We start from the raw sequence: 17,629 nt of genomic DNA, 5'->3' as shown, positions 1-17,629 counted from the left end.
GGTAAGTAACTGTAAGCAGAAAGCATATAGATGCTTGGCTTGTATTCCATTACTGTGTTCGACATTTCACTGAGATTTAAAGAAGCATAAATCAAGGCATGGAGATGGGTCTGCACTCGGCTGAGCTGCTGGATACAAGGAAGATGGAATTTTTTATTTTTTAATTTGGTTAGAACTAATTTTGTTTTGTGCAAAAAGGCTAGCTGTCCGGAAGGATATTTCGTTCTCAGGCATCTTGAAAATGATTAACATGCAAGTGTTGGTTCGAATTAACAAGAAAAAAAAAGGATAAAATTAAAATATATTGATGATCCTTAAGCAAAAGTTTGCTTCCGTTGCTAGCAAACAGATCCTTTGCGCAGATAATTATGCAGCAATGGCCTTTTCAGATTGACTTTATATGTTTTCTTCATCTTTAAAATTCCTGGAGCCCCAAACCCTACTTAACTAGGCCATTTCAACTTGTCCTGGAGCCCCAAACCCTATTTAACTAGGTCATTTCAACTTACTTGGATTACAAACAATACTTGTAAACCCCCCTGCCTGAAAACAAAAGAAAGACATTCTTTGTTTAGTAACTGAAGAAAGCATGAAGACAAAAATAGATCAGGCTAGGGTTGGCAAGTCCTCGTAGCTTTCTGCTAAACAAAGATTGAACACCGATTTTTCTCTTCTGGTCATCAGCACAAGTAAAACTCGGTGAAGCTGTCACATCATACCATGGAGTCAAGCTGTCATACGTCGATTTTTTATATATTTTCTTAACAAATGGATATCGACGGTGCACACTCAGATTTTAAAGGGCCATTCTTATGACCCTGGTACTATAATATCACTTTCTTGATGGAATCAAGGTGGGGTAACATAGACGATCTTTCACAGCAAAGGCAAAAACAACGTGCATGATAAAATCAAACGGACAAAAAAGAAACATTAAGAACAACGATATATATATAAACGGTTGAACCAACTCAAACATAACCTCATCGGGGTAATTCCATGTAGATGAAAAGAGACAACCATTTTCAAACTATCTTTGCCCTTTTTCCAGTCAGTGACAAATTGAATAAGTAAAACCATCAAACGGACCAAAAAGAAACATTAAGAACTTGTGTGCGCGCGCGCGCGCGCGCGTCTATATATATATATAACCAACTCAAACATAACCTCATCGGGGTAATTTCATATAGATGAAAAGAGACTACCATTTTCAAACTATCCTTGCCCTTTTTCTGGTCAGTGACAAATTGAATAGGTAAAACCCGAGGAAATGAATGAATATGATAATTTATTGTATAAGAATAAAACCGTATGGTACTAAAAAAATATGAAAAGGATGATTAGATGCATGTTACATATTGGACAGAACTATGCGCTTCCATGCTGAGATCGCCGTATGCTGTCGTGGACCTTCCAGTCTGATTTTGAATCAGAAACACAAAAGTCACTAGCCACAAAATATTATTTTGCGTTGCCCGTAGAGAATAATGGCCTGATAAGAGTTCTTCCCTTTTTCCATGATGAGCCGTGTTTAAGTTGAGGGTGAGAGAAGAGCCGGGCCTCAGTCCCCGAGGTTCTGGTTGGATGGTACAAAAGTTCAAAATTAATCCCGCTTCTTTCACTCCTTTTCAAATTTGAACCACTTCCAGTTTGCATACAATGTTGCCTCAGTGTCAGAAGATAGGGCATTCTTGCTTGGTGGGATTTCTGGCTTCAAATTTGTTGAACTGGCTGGAAGCTTTTGCCGATACTTCTTTGCCATCTCTTCTGCCTCAGCAAACACTTTCTGTCCAAGAAAAAAAAACACAAATTTTACCAATGAAACTCTTACTCAGTCTCATTTTAGACAGGATTAAATGAAAAATGTAAACAAACAAGAAAATATCCTACCTCCTTGTTTGATACGAACAGACCAGGCTCACTTTCAAGATCAGCAATACTGCATGATACATGCAAGCAAAATACATCGTTACCTTGGTACCCCTATTTGGCACTTTTACAAATTCAAAAGAAAAGAGAGAAAGATTTGGTGAAAATATGCGAATAAATCTTCAAAGATTTTGAATGTTAAGGTTGGCAACAATTGAACAGTCCCATAGAAGGCACAATAAACACAGAATTTAAACCAAGTAAAAGCCATCTAATATCCGTCCGAGCTTCCTTGGGAAAGAAATTCAAATGAGCTGCAAGCACAGTTGTGAGGTGTATAAACTAAACAAAAGAATTCAGATTCAATGTGTAGGGGGTGCAATATCAAGATTCATTCACAGAGATTTAAGGACTCAAGATCGGATCGTTCCACTAATCAAAGATCCATAGCCCTACAGAGTCAAATTTGCTAAAGGGAATTAAAAGACTTTCCATCAGCAACAAATAGCTAAACACTAAGAGGAAGGAGGAAACTCATTTGAAGAGGTGAAGGGCACCATCTGGTGTCTAAATGCATGATTCATTTAGCAATTAAATTGTAAATTTAGGATGTTCTGGGGAAAAAAAAACAGTAAATTTAGGATGTTCTGGGGAAAAAAAAGCATACATTGACATATTACATTGACATATTCTGTGCTATTTAGATAGCAATCATTGTTGCCCATAGGAGAATACGAGGCCCATAAAAAGTGTCTTCCATATCTTATGTAACCATTGCAATGCACAACTCAATGAACAACAAAATTCTGTAACTAAATAACTGGCAAAATAAACATAACTGATTTTGCTGGCTGACCAAAATTTATCGAAAAATTGAGTTTTTGGTGGACCGAAACTGTTTCATTACCCCTTTTCTTTTTCCATACATTGAAGTCACTCCACTCTAGCAACGTTCCTAAATTGTTAAGGAAAATAATCTCTCATGATGATAATTACGAATCTTTCTCCAGAACTGGTACCACATGTTATTTTTGAAGAGTCTGTACATTTCCAAAAATGGAAAAAGAGAGAAAGAAAAGTCTTGCATACATCACTTTTGTATTTTATCAAGAAAAAAGGTTCTGATGGTTCCTTTCTATCATTGGACTAACTAGTATTCTGAAAATTAGATGCGTCATGCAAGCATGGGATGAAAAGAGAAAGAAACCCAGAAGTTGAGTCCTCAATTACCTGAGAGATATTTTGTCAGGAAACATTGACTTTGCAACAAGGACTTTAACCTTTTCGTCAACTTTAAGCAAGTCACTGACAGATGAAATGCGAGTCCTAGTTATGTTTGAGACATGCAGCAGCCCACTGAAATGCATCAATAAATATTAGGGTACTTCTTTACGAGTGAAGAGCAGCAATACGCTGTGATATATAAACCAAATTGCAACCTAAAAGTATAAAGAACTCACCTACGGTTAGTTTCACCTATTCTTACTTGGGCTCCATATGGAAAAACTTTCTTAACGGTTCCTTCAAGAAGTGTTCCCTCTCGGAGGTTTATCATTTCCTGCAATTTTGTACACAAATTCATAGAGCTTCTTCATTAGAAATTTTTTTTAGCCAAAATCAAAATCTCAAACAACCAAAGGAGAAAAGTAAAATAGAATGCCACAAGGAAACCGACCCAAGCTTCCCTTTCACTGAGTATCAACTCATTATTTGATTCATTTATTCGTTTAATCAGCACGTATATTCGTCGACCCACCTACACCATGATGAAACCAGTGATCCATAAGAAGCATCCAACAGATGCAACAAAATAAAGCACATGATTGGCCAAAAAAAAATTTCAAGAACAAAATTCATAGATAACGAGTATAGTCAAGACACAACCTAAGGGAGGCCTGTAGCAAGACAGTTGATGAAGTGGACCAAAAGGAACACCCTTTTACGTGCATTGACAAGGATTTTACTATCAAATTCAGAGGTAAATCCAGATAGGTTATCTAATAATAGAAACATCAATGCCTTTCCCTGGAAAATTAATCCGCACAGGCGCCTTGAATAACCACAAACATGCACCAGCCTTCAGAAAATCATTGTAAAGAGTGTATAATATGGAAATGTAAATCCAAAGGCATAAGATTGTGCATTTTATACAATTTTATTCCAGGAACAAGTTCTTATGATTGATGCAACGTGGCAACAACTATTAAATGATTAAAGCATCAACACCTAACAAAAACAAAAATTATAAGTAATTCAGAACCAGAAATTCCAGGGTATTGCACTTTACATTTTCTTTCAACTCCTTAAAATTGTTCACTCTGTTCATTAACTCAGCCTTTGGAAGGAACGCTCGCAATCCCTGAAAGAGCAAATTCCAAAAATTTATCATTACTATGCATGCAATGCATTTACACACAAATCAAATACATAAAGGGTACACAGACCTCAATTCTCGTAAGTAGGCCCCCGGTATTCCATTCTGAAATTTTAATCTCAATAGGTTCATTCAGATCTTTGATCTGCTGACACAAAGTAAGACGTCAACAATAATCCTCAATTTCATAGTTAATTTCTGAAGGACCAATTCCAACCTGATTGTTTTTATTCCAGTAAGAAGCTGCGAAGAAATGCGTTGAACGAAAAACTATCTTATTATTTTACTCAATTACAAAGCCAATCGACATATTTTTTCTCAGAAAGAAAAACGCAAACAACAAACAAGGGATTCCTATTTATGTCTGAAAATTCATTTTGAATCATCTAAAGAATTTTACCAAGAAGCTATTTCACCAAAAAAAAAAAAAGAGTGGCAAGGAAGAAAGCGAGAAAAGAACCTGCCTCACTCGTTGCCAAGCTAACCGCCGGAAAAGCCGTCTGGTAGAAAGTAATGGCCTTCCACTAAGCGTCCTTCCAAGAACCTCCGAAAACAGCACTGTTCCTGTCTCCACAACCGGCTTCCCTAATCCTGGGGGGCCTGGACTCATTGCAACCTCGTCCTTAACAATCCCCATCTTCCCTTTAACCATGAACTCCTTGACATCCTTCTTTGTATCGCACAACAAAAATTCCATCTCTTTGTCATACAAAGGCAGCACCTCCTTTGTTAGCATTGTACCCAATAAGTCTGCCCCAATATTCACATCAAGTTTATTCTCATTACCAGAAACCACAACTCCAACCACAAAATCACCAGGTTTTGGCTCATAATAGTCCACATTAATCTTCTTAGCCTCCTTCTCTTCATAATCCACACCACTTCTCTCCTCTACAACACCTAAATCACGCTCATCGTCACCAAATTCATCCAATGAATCATTAGACTTGAAGAACTTCAAAAAAGGCGCCAAGGCCTCATCTTTACCAGGTTTCTCAGATTCTTTATCAACTTCTACATCCAAACCATTATTAAAAACCACTGGAGATGGCTTGTTTAACAATTCAAGCTCCTCATTCACTTGAATTCTATCATCCCGTTCCTTTTCAGGCAGTTGGGTACTCGAAAAATCATCAAAGACATCATTTTGGGAGCATAATGTAACAAGGGAACTTTTCCAAAGTTGGGAATTCTTAGACAAAAAAATGGCTTTAAGTGTCCCAGGACTACAAAATGAGTGAAAACAGGGGGGTTTTGCACACTTGTTATGATGGACTATGCTCCTCTTGTGTGTGATAACTAAGTTGTTAGTATTGGATGGTAGTGAATAGCTGAAGAGAGTGAGAGACTTACAGGGTTGAAGAAGGATTTGCATCTTTAATTATCCTGTTTCTTTGCACCTCATGAGCGTAGCTCTCTGCTTACACCTCCTTCCGTTTTTACTCTATCCACTTTGTGTGTTTTATCATGTTCGGTCTTCATTGGGCTGAAAGATGCTGCCAGGCTATGCTCAGGCTCAGTGTCTAGGCCCAAGTTAATTGGGCTTCGCTGACATGCTTCCGGCTGGTCTTGAAAGCTCAAATATTACTAGGTTATTGCCTCAACATCCGCTTCAGGTTGGACACGAGAAAATTTAAAATGCAAAGAAATAACATAATAATAAAGGGACAGCCAAAAACCTAGATGATAAAAGAAAAAAAAACAATCCAATTGTGTGAGTTCGGATGAAATTTGGATAACTGATTTAGCTTTTAATAATAAATAAATTCAAGATATTTTAAAAGTAAAAAAATAATATATTAAATCGATTTAACTGATATAATAAATGTATGATAGTATTTTGTATATGATTGAGGGGTAAAATTTTAAAAAATCATGATATAATTATATATAAAAATATATTAAAAATATTATTTATTATTTACATCTATTTTTTTTAAAATGCTCTTTATATATATAATCCACGAAATAGATGAAATAGTTTATGTGTAGTCTTTTATATATATATATATATAAAAAGACTACACATCATCTATTTAGTCTATTTCGTGGATTATTAAGGAAATATGTTTTTAAAATATTTTCATCTAAAAATAATAAATAAACTTTTTTAAAATCATTCAAAATCAATTTAACAAATTAAAAAACCCCTAAAATGATTGATAAATACAAAATCAAATCAGTCTTCTTTTTCTGACTTTAAACTATTTTTTTAAACAAGATCAAGGTTTAAATTTTTTTAATTAGAACCTGCTCATTAAATAAATTATGTTAATACTAAAATTAAAATTTTCAATCTTTAAAATATGGTCAAATTGATGACTTTTCTCTTATTATTAGTATTATGATATGACAACCCTTTCCTTTCAAAAATTTGAAGATTATGATGAAAATAAAATGAATTTTCAAATCAAAATTATAATGGTAAAAACTGCAAAGCTATACAAGGAATAAAATGGAGAGTGTGAGGGTAAATAAAAAACTTTTCCATGTAATTTTAGATTCATCATGTGTTTTCTCCTTGTTTTATATTTTGATTATTTTTTTTGAATTGATTCAATCCTTAATAAAAGTTTGACAAATTGGGCATAAAAGACTATAATTGAAAAAAAAAAGTGAGGAAAAAAACACATTGTTACAATCTTTTACCTAGGAGTTTTAGTATAGTATTTAATCTAATATACATTAGTGATTTTCTACCCTTGCTTGTCTGGTTTTACAGAGAGAGATTTTTAAAAATCACTTTTCTAGTTATATTATTGTTAAAATGTAGAAGAGTGAGCTATTTTGAATACTAATAATCTAGTGATTGAGATTTTAAGAAAAATTCTTTTTTTCTCGATGATTAATAACTACGTAATAATGTGATTTTTTTCCTGTAAGCAAAGTTTCTAATATGATGACAAATAGTTTAGATTACTGGGTTAATATATGAGTTATCAATTTAATCCTGCAGGCCAATGATATACCATATTAGAAATTTTTAGTATGTTGAATATATATATATATAAATCTCAACACAACTTCTAACAAATAACAATTTAAATTTTTGAATTGAAAAATATAATTCAAATACTCAAAATATAAATCCAATCTAAAGTTCAAAACACTCAAATGATAATAACTACAATCTACAATTAAAAATAAATAAACACAAGTTCTTTCTCTTATAATATGATAATATGTTCAAGTTTTGCGACCGAGTTTTATATCCGTGCTTCTGAGAAAAGGGGACGTTTGCATGGGTTTGCAGGGGTCACGGCGTCGCCTTGAAAGGATCTGGATCGAGGAAGGCCTAGTGAAATTGTTCGTGGAGGCTTGGGACTGAAAGAATTTTGCTAGGCTACTCTCTTCAAACATTTGGAGTGAGCTTATTTACTTATCTACTTGGGCTCAACGCTTCTGCATTTCTAGCCTTATGTCCTTAATTCTCTTGACATCAAAACAAAGATGGATCAGCCCAAGCTCCGTTTCGTTTTTGAACCCTAGCAACCGAGGACAAACAAGTTTGGAGCGAGGAAACCTTCTCTTTTCTCTGCTATTCTGATGGATTGGAGCTAGCAAAGATGTTCCACTACATGATGAGCTCAAGAAAGTTGAAGCTTTTAAAATTATCATCTCTCTGTCGGAGACTCCACTCAATCTCAAGGGACCATGGATAAACATGCGTTGTATGACCCATGAAAGTCACTACTTAATTATAAATGGTATCTTCTCTTCCCAATTTCGAATGTGGAGATGCTACCATGATCATGACAAAGCATGCCATCTTTTTCTTTGCTAAAAAAAAGGTTTGATCTTGACCTCTTGTGCTACAAATATTCTTTTTAATAAATTAACTATATATATTTGTGAGAGAGACTTGTACAATGTTTTCATGTTTATACTGTGATGCATTACGTTTTTTAAAAACATTTTTTATTTTAAAATATAGTAAAATAATTTTTTTCCAGATTTATATATTTTTTATTTTAGCACATCAAAACTATAAAATAATATTAAAAAAAATCAATTTAATATTTTTTAAATTATATGAACTTTTAAAACACACGTAAATATAATTTTAAATACAAAAATAAACAATACAGTGAATAAGTTAGGACAAGATAGATGTGTCTTTATCAATAGTGGGAGTTTAATCTAAACCATAGACCAATGAGTTTCCTTCCTATCAAACAGAGCTATCTCTGATGTTTAGAAACGATTTATTTGTTTATTCATACCGACAAGGAATGCTTTAGTTTCGAAGGCCAATTAAATTTTGGATTGCATAACAGTTTTTTTTTTTTTTTTTGAGTCAGTGATATCATCATTCCTGTTTTCAATGTTTTCACAAGTAATTAATGTAAAACCAGAACTTGAAAATTAAACATTTCAACTCTATAACCTCCTTGTAGGAAAACTACAAAGTTCGGCCATTTAGAATTAATATGAAGAGTCGGATTTTCAGACAAAACCTTCATGTTGTACACAGTTGGGGTTACTGCTAGAACTTGCGATAATTGAACAGAACAATCCCAGACAAGGGAGCAACTGCCGACTTGCAAACTCACAACAATGATGGTGCCTGTCGAGTGCTTCGAATAAAATTCAAATAAGAATTCTCTAGCTAAATTATTTAGAAATGCAAGCCCGAACATTCCACCAGGAGGCCCGAATCAGAAACCAGACAGTCAAGTTTATAGTAACAATAAGTTGACTCTTGTTATCTCAAACACATGCAATGTCTGAGAGCCTGATTTTGGATTTGAATTGCGTGGCCAGCATTGGATGCACCGAGGTGATATATTTGACCTATCTTGGTCTTTTTTAATACAATTGTTCTATCGGCCGCGCCCAGGAGCCATTGGGGGCAATGGAGCAATATTAGGGAATCAATACATTTTCCTTTTCAGTTAATAAAATATATTACCACATATTGCAAGGGTGGTCATCGATGCAGCATCACCGACAGGAAAAGCTTGAATTTTAAATAAACTGGAAACCTGTCACAACTTCATTAATGTTTCCATGCCACCTCGCAGTTTTGGAGTGGATTACAGTGACGACGACAAAAACACACGTCCTCGACTTTCTCTGTCTATCGACCATTGGTTCCAAGGCAGCTTAGGGACTGTGTTTGACGTGGATGTTCACTTAAAACCCAGAATTAACATGTCTATAAACAGTTCGGTGGGAGCAGTGTTTTGAGCAAGAATCGATAGTTTGTCCAGACCTTCGACGTAAGAATACATTAATACTATTGATGGGGTATGCTCGTATCAAAATCGCCAGTACTCCATTTCTATACCTATAATTATAATCTTTCGGCAATATCCCTGTGGTTTTCAAAAAGGTTTCGATACCTATACCCTACTTTTATACAGTTGACGGATTCTAACCATAAAAGTCACCTCTTTTGTCCGTTTTGTTTTGTGTTGTTTCTCTGTAAACATTTTGTGATCATGTATAGAAGGTAATAAATACTTCAAGAAATAAACTCAAAAAGGTAGGTTTATTGTTAAGTTTTATGTAATATATATGAATCTCTCTTGAATTAAAAAATTAGTAATTTAAATTACAGATTATTTATCTAATTTCAAATTTTTCCTACCAATCATTCACTATATACATCCATTTAAAATAGTCATGAAATTGACACTATTAAAATAATGATTTTTTAAATAATCACTTCATCATAAAAATGATAAACAAACAACATTAATATTAATAAACTTGAAAAATAATTCAATAAAAATAAATAATATTATATTACAAAACAATCACATAAAAAATTATTTTTTTATTCTGCTATTTATTTCCTTGAAATGAGTTCTATCAAATAAAAAATGCTTGATCTATTATTCTTAGTGATTAAGTTTGGATTAGTAACTTTTATAATTGGATAACTCTTTATAATCATACTCTAGATTCGCAACATGCTCACATAAAAAGATGATAAACAAACAACTTTAATATTAATAAACCTGAAAAATAATTTAAGAAAGCTATTTTCATATAATTGTAAAACATAATTAAAATAACTCAATAAAATTAAATAATATCATGTTACGAAATAATTAAATAAAGAGTTATCTTTTCATTTTATTGTCTATTTTCTTGAAATGAGTACTATCAAATAAATAATACTTGATATGTTATTTTTAGTGGTTGAGCTTCAACTAATAACTTTTATATTGGATACCTTTTCATAATCATGCTCTAGATTCACAACACGATCATCAACTACTTGATGAAGTATGAGTATTCTTGTTGGATATGAACTTATTTCTTCTTGAATATATGGTATCTAAAAAAAATAATGAAAACAATTGAAAAACATTGAAACATGCTATTAAATATAAATTCAATTATTTATTAAGAATGAATCATAATCAACTTATATAAACCAACTAATAACTTAATAATCCATCATTTTTTTTAATTTTAAAGTAAATAAATTCTTTTAATTTAGAAAAATGTAATTCATAGCCCAATAATAACTATAAAATGTTTTAAAAGCTGAAACATGCTTAACCTTTAACTGTTATTTTCATGTAAATTTAATTTCCTCTTAATTTTTAACTAAACCATAAAATTAACAAAAAATAATATGTACATAATTAACTACTTATCATTTACTCAATTTAAGAATAAATAACATCAATTAATACTCTGAGTGTTCTCAATTACACATTAATTTATTTATTTTTAAAATTTTCAACAAAACCCATAACAATCTAAAATTAATTGGACCCAGCTAATTATCATTCATTTCTTCAATTCAAACTTATTCAACCTAGATTAGTAAATTTAATTATTATTAATCCCACACAAAAGTATTTTTCTTGAATTTCCAACTTAACAATAAAATTGACACCAAATAATTAGTACTCATTAAATTACTCACCGCCTTTTCAATTCCAACACATCTACATGACCAAATCACACTCAATTTTAACAAGTGATAAATTAAATTAAATTTCTTCAAATCCCAAATAAACCTTAAAATACAAATCATACATTAATTCAATAAAATTATCATTATAAAATAAATAAACACTTAAATATGCAAACAAATTATAAATACTATAATTTTTAATAAATTACATTAAAACATAAATAAATAAGTTTGCTTATTTAGTAAAGTGAAGCTCGACAAGAAACGAAACTAAGAAAAGAAAGTTTAAGCCTTTAATAAGATGTTGCATTGGCATTAATAAGTTCTTGTGGTCAAATTTGTGAAGGACAGGAGTTGTCATAATTTTTGAAATTAGAATTTGAAATTGGAGGATGAAATGGGGGAAAGGAAAGGACTATTGAGTTTTAATTCTTTTTACAATCATCAATAATTTTAGTGGCCATTCAACACATTAAAAATATTGCAAAAATTATCAATGAATTTTTTTATCATTTTATTCTATTATTGTTTCCAACTAAAATTATTGATAAAAAAATTTTATTGATTTTTTCTAATTTTTTATTGGTGATGGTATCATCACTAATATTAAATGAAACTTGATGGTGTGTGAAATCAAAAAACAAACCATAGCTATTTTAAGCCAAACCCAACTAATTACTCATTGATCCAAGAAAGTCCAACAAACACTCCTCTCAAGAAGCCTATCAAAACCTTTTTTAATGAAGCATAATTGAACCTTTTTTTCAAGGAGACCTAATCGAGTTCTCTCTTTTTCTCACCTCACGAAGTCATAAATGGTTATTAACTATCTTGTCAAGCACACACCATAATGTAAAAAATCCTCTGTTTTTCTTATTAATAAAACACATTTGCAAAGGCCATCCTTGCACACTAATAATTACCTTCCTCGTCATATCTTTTTAAAGAATGCTTGTTTTTTCACTAATAATTATCTTTCTCTGCACACATTATAATATAAAATTCCTATTTTTTCTTGAAATGACTACCCTTTTCACCAGTAATTATCTCTCGACCCGACTCTTGCAACTCTCTTGATCTGACCATCCTCTCTCACCAATAACTATATTTTAGGACAATCTTTTCAACCATAACATAGACAATACAACAACTAATAACTCAACTTTCTATAAAAACAAATACTTTTCATCATTTTTTTCTCCTCTACCATATAAGCCCTATGAAGCATGAAGTATCCATAAATATCACAAGTCATTAGGTAAAGAAAAAGAGAGTAGAGAAGTTAATATAGGTTTATATAGGGTCACCCAAAACCATACATGTTGCGTACATTTTCTTTTTATTTATTTACTTATCTTCTTTTATGAATTTATATTTATTAATTTAAATATTATATAGTCTTCTATGCTATCATAAGGTATGTTTTGCAAGAAACTTAAACCAATCACTTTATCCCAAGACAAAGTAGCAAAAAACCAAATTAAATTTGAAGTTTTCACTATTCTATCAAAACCTACTAAGAGGGCTCCAATTCAAATTACTTTCTAGTTTTATATGCTAAAATTAAAAGAAAATAAATAAAGAGAGATGAAAGGTAAAAACCTAATAATAGTATAACATAAAAAATGAACATCAATTAAAAAATCTTCATCTAAATAAATAACAATTTATAGAGTGGATTTCATTTAAATTTTCTTTTCTGGACAACATTCAAACTTTTTGAAAAATCTTAGGTATAATGTTTACAATAATAAAAGAAAAATCTATGAATATACATACAAAAATTAAGTTTATTATCTTATACATATAAATAATTATATGAAAATATTGTTGGAAGCTAGGTGTGTGATTCTTTTTCCTGGTTGAAATATAATTGTAATTGTTTTTTAAAGTATTTTTTATTTAAAAATATATTAAAATAATATTATTTTTTAAAAAATAATTTTAAAATCAGCATAAAATGATCTAAAAATATAAATTTAAAATAAAAAAATAATTTTTTTTTAACACATAAAAACAATTCAGCAATGTTATCGCCTGGTTGTAATCAAATCATCGGTCATAACTTCCCTTTATCAGTGGACCATGATCTACCTCTTTCTCCGGCCACACACGTATAGTTTCTCAATTGATCCTCGAATGTTAATTAGCTTTCATGAAGTTGACTGTCGATGCCGTGGCAATAAGTTATTCTAACACTAAAATGTTATCGCCTGGTTTTATATCGATAGCGACCGAGAAAGAATAAGTCGACGAGGTGTCTTTATTACATAATTAACAACTGTTCTAGGCACTTTCATCTCTTCGTTGGCACTCTCAAATCAAATCCCTTTGAAATTTCAGAATAAGTTGCTTGGGGAATTTGCTTCGCTGATGTTTTTTTCAAAAATTTGTCCCCGTGGTTGTCCATACAGATTCGCTGATGTTTTTTTCAAAAATTTGTCCCTGTGGCTGTCCAGCCAGACTGACCCCACAAGCATCGTATTGATTAGGAAGGTTCGAGAAAGTATAGAGTTCATTCATCAAAATAAAATTGATTAGGAAGGTTCGAGAAAGTATAGAGTTCGCTCCTTAAAATAACACAATTAAGATCCGTGTCGAAGTCAAATAATTAAAGCTAATATATTACTTTTTAAAACATTCTAAGGTTATTTTTTATTTTTTTTAATAAAATAAGAAGCCTCCTAGCACTTTTCAGATTTTTTTTTAAAAATAAAAGCTCATATACTTTTAACTTAATTTTTAGAAAAACCACAACAAGAGAAATGTAAATTAAAATTAGAAAAACAATGATCGGGTACGTACTTGAATCCGAGCCATTGTCTACCGAAAATTGACGTCAAGATTTTAAGATTGTGAAAATATCCTGTATTTTATCTGTGCCAATTTTCAAAAAATTAAAAATAAATAGCAATCCATTTAGAGGCATGTATGTGAAACTGAAAATTACAGGAAAAATGTGAAACTGAAAATTACAGGAAAAAATTAAAAATCTCAAACACTTGCAAACTTCTCCAATTAACGGGTTCATCAAATTACAGATCCAACTTCTTGGTTCATCAAATTTCTTAACCACATCAATATCTTTCATTGACTTCGCCTGAATTTGTTGATCTCTAGCTCCAGGCTGCCTGGGTTGTTCCTCCGGTGCCTTATTTTGCTATTATCCACCATTGTTGATCTCTAGCCACAGACTGCTGACCCACCATTGAACAACACCCAATAGTGTTTTCAACAGTGTTTGTATGTATATTCAAATATGTCATCGATCTTTATAAGAAAGTGTAAGCCAAAACACCTCAATTTATATGGGCAAGATTGTGACGGTCCCATAGAGATTCTTACAAAAGATATGAGATGCCCATTCTAAAAGAAACCAAAGAAAATAAAATATCCTTGACTGCTTGAACTTTAGCATTACTTGACATTAAAAAAAATACCCCATAGAGGCTACAGGAGAGAGAACCTTTTTATCAATATAAAAAGCACATTCAGCCCCTTGTTGCAAGCTCTTTGATTAAGGGTCTCTTTGCTGTTTTGTTATTTTTTTATTCAAAATAATTTTTATTTTATTTTTTTGAATTGTTTTGATATTAAAAATAAATTTTTAAAAAATAAAAAATATATTATTTTAATATATTTTCATTTTTTTTTAAATTAACCTTTACTACATTTTCAAACAATAAATATTAAAATAATTAGCATATGACTGATGGACGTATTGCAAAGCAAAAGCAAGGTGTGATTCAAAGTCACAAGACAAGTTTTTTATTCTCACATCACACCTACATATAAAAAAATCACAAGACAAATTCACTAGTCAAGTTTTAACGAGGAGGTTGTTTACTACGAATTACTATACTCATTTCAATGTATAATTGAGATTGCAATATAACAACAACAATATTAATTAATAATTAATAGAGGATTATAGATAAACTAGAAAAATGATTTTTTTTACGGAGAATTAAAATCCTTAACCAGCCATTATTTACGAGTAAAGTTACCGTATTAAAAGCCGAAATAGAATTGGTGCGTGCCGGTATTAGTGGCAGAATTAGGGAATTGATATAAAACAAAAACCAAAAGTACGAATCGGAACACGTGGCACAGCCACGTGGAATGAAATGAGGTGATGAAAGGAGATGGAGGGTTATTTCCTTGCAGACCGCGGTTTATAAACAGCCCTGATAGCAGCTCTGCCGTCGTTTCGTTTTTCTTTAAACACAGGTAGCCGGTTCCTGAGTCCCACTTGCCCATTGAAACTAGATAAAGAAGCCCATAGACCAAAAAGCAGGATATTAAAAAAAGATCAAAGGCATGGTGATCATCTAATTTTAAGTACACATGAGCCAAGTAATAGGCTGCACCATGTGCTCAGTATATGTATATGTGGGTATATGTATGTGTGCATAGACCTGATGGCTCATCAGATTCAATAATTTCTGGACTATGTTATTGACTTGTGGCGAGGTGGGTAGGATTTTAGTAGATATGAAAAAAACAAAAGCAAACCTTGAGTTATAATTAATCTCTGAGAATTTTAAAGAAACAATTATTTACGACAAGATTTATTGAAGAAGTGCTGTGGTTTTGTTTTGTCCCAGGATTTTCAAGAAATACAAGTTGATAATTCAGTGCTATTAAGGTGCTAGGAAACTTGATCCTGTGGATGGTTTGCCTCGAGGCCGTAGGCTAGATGCTTTATCCAAAAAATGAAAAAAAAGAAAAGAAAAAGATGAGGTATAACGGTATTCTGGAAGAGGGATGGGCATATATAATTACTAATAAAATTCAACTAATAACATGTTACTTTCGAAAAATATATTCCTGGAGCATAATGATAGCGGGAAGGGCATTAATTCTAACGAAAGAGTCGATGCCATAATTAGCCGTCGTCGCTCGATCTTAGCCACAATGCACTAACTAAAGTCGCGCATGGATGTGACCAAAAGCTTTCGTTAACAGTGCTGGTTAAATGAATTGTTACCCATACAAAAAGTAAAAGTATCCGATCGATACTGTTCAGTATTGGAGCCCATTAATCCTGTTCTCTATAAGGCGATCATGCATGCATGGGACTATAATATAACTTAGATTTTTTTTATAAATAAGCCTTTTTTCTAATTTAATAAAACTAATTAACTAATCCTCATAGTTTTTAAGAATTTCAATTAATAAAAGTGATCATGTATGGTTTACTAAAACCATATGAAAAGCATGCCCACATGCAGATGCAGGGAGGGTTTAGGTTATAGGTATAGGTTAATTTCAAGCTGGCCCAGAGAAACTCAAAGATCCTCTAGGAAGTACCAATGATATTTTTGGACAATATATAGAAAAGTGGAACAGTACAAGATTGAAAATCCCCCTATTTCTTTGCAAAGCATTGATAGTATTCTGGAAGTGAGTTGTCATGGCAGACAGATGGTATTCTAAGAAAGCCAGGGAGCTCGAGTTGTGGGACCTTAATTTTCACCTAGGTCTAGACAAGCTTCATCATGTTGCATGCTACTGTCCATTATGATTCTTCTTCCTGGATGGCCACTCTGAATACCATGTGCGTCTCCACTTGCGTCTGGCATGGTACTATACAAGCCATGGGTTTCCATACCAGGCCGTTTTGAAAACTGCAGGATAATTATTGATTGTCGGTCTGGCCAAATGGATTTTGCTGGATTAGAAGCACCCGAGTTTAACTGGTCATGACATGGTCTGAAAACCTTGGATATATAGCTAAGTTACAGTTCTGAAACTCTCCACGATAGGGTTGATCCTAACCGAGCGACCGACCAGTTCATAAGGAGGAGCCAAAACCGAAATCGTTAATTCCCTCCGATAATGACAGCCAACGGGTATCGATCCAGTGTCCAGGGCCCCCATTAATTGTTCTAAGCTTTTTTCTTTCTTTCTTGGTCGGTCCTGGTCTGCTGGGATTAATTAAGTTGCCCCGTAGTTTTAGGCTTTAATCCTGGCTACCTCGGCAGTCAGCATATCGTTAATTAGAGTTATATCACCCATTCCAAAAACTAGTGTGAGAAACTAGAATTTCTAAGCTTGATTCCGGCAAAATTAAATGGAGGAGAATTTTAATATTCAACAGTGTAAAAGGCACTTTAGAGCTGGTTCAATTACTTCAAAGCTTCAATTCAAACCCTATAATCTTCCGAGCTTCAATTGTATGTTCTGTGCATTGAGATTTCCCCTTATTTTAACTCTTTCTCGCAACCAGCTACATTTTTTCATCAATATAATTGATAGTAAACCAGCAAGTTATGCATATACGACATGTTGAAATGCTTCTATGATTGGGCTAATATCTATAACCCAAACTTTGATTCATTTTTACTGAAATTGTTTGACTCAGATGTTTTATGGGGTCAATCTTCAAAGTGCAAGGAGGTTTATTTTCGTTCCCGATCCCTGTCAGCATTACTCAAAAAGTCGGAAGTGAGAAAAAACTTCTATTTTTTTTTCTTTTTCACCATGCTCTGCTGAATTTATTG

General features: G+C 32.5%; 1 protein-coding gene across 2 annotated transcripts; it reads right to left on the bottom strand.

Moving 5' to 3' along the window:
• Positions 1-1,268: 1,268 nt before the first annotated feature.
• LOC105138512 (uncharacterized) lies at positions 1,269-5,678 on the bottom strand. 2 transcript variants are annotated; one of them, XM_011044608.1, is made up of 8 exons: positions 4,704-5,678; positions 4,314-4,388; positions 4,157-4,228; positions 3,545-3,625; positions 3,330-3,427; positions 3,100-3,225; positions 1,891-1,939; positions 1,269-1,786 (listed from the first exon to the last, which is right to left on the bottom strand). In XM_011044608.1, the coding sequence occupies exons 1-8, from the start codon at positions 5,616-5,618 to the stop codon at positions 1,619-1,621; spliced, it is 1,584 nt and encodes a 527-aa protein (XP_011042910.1). In that variant the 5' UTR covers positions 5,619-5,678; the 3' UTR covers positions 1,269-1,618. The 2 variants fall into 2 exon arrangements, with proteins under 2 accessions (XP_011042910.1, XP_011042911.1); XM_011044609.1 differs by lacking the exon at positions 1,891-1,939 and having other exon boundaries at positions 1,630-1,786.
• Between the last annotated feature and the right edge of the window lie 11,951 nt (positions 5,679-17,629).

The sequence above is a fragment of the Populus euphratica genome, unplaced genomic scaffold (assembly GCF_000495115.2).
Source record: "Populus euphratica unplaced genomic scaffold, PopEup_1.0 scaffold181.1, whole genome shotgun sequence".
NCBI classification, from domain to species: Eukaryota; Viridiplantae; Streptophyta; class Magnoliopsida; order Malpighiales; family Salicaceae; genus Populus; species Populus euphratica.
Note: the sequence above shows the minus strand (reverse complement) of the source record. Positions and strands in the feature narration are given on the sequence as shown.

Coding starts and splice junctions, on each gene's coding strand:
- LOC105138512 (XM_011044608.1), bottom strand. CDS start 5,618: ATGCAAATCCTTCTTCAACCCTGTAAGTCTCTCACTCTCTTCAGCTAT. Junction 4,229..4,313: donor GCCTACTTACGAGAATTGAG/GTCTGTGTACCC, acceptor TTGCTCTTTCAG/GGATTGCGAGCGTTCCTTCC. Junction 1,940..3,099: donor CCTGACAAAATATCTCTCAG/GTAATTGAGGAC, acceptor TGTATCATGCAG/TATTGCTGATCTTGAAAGTG.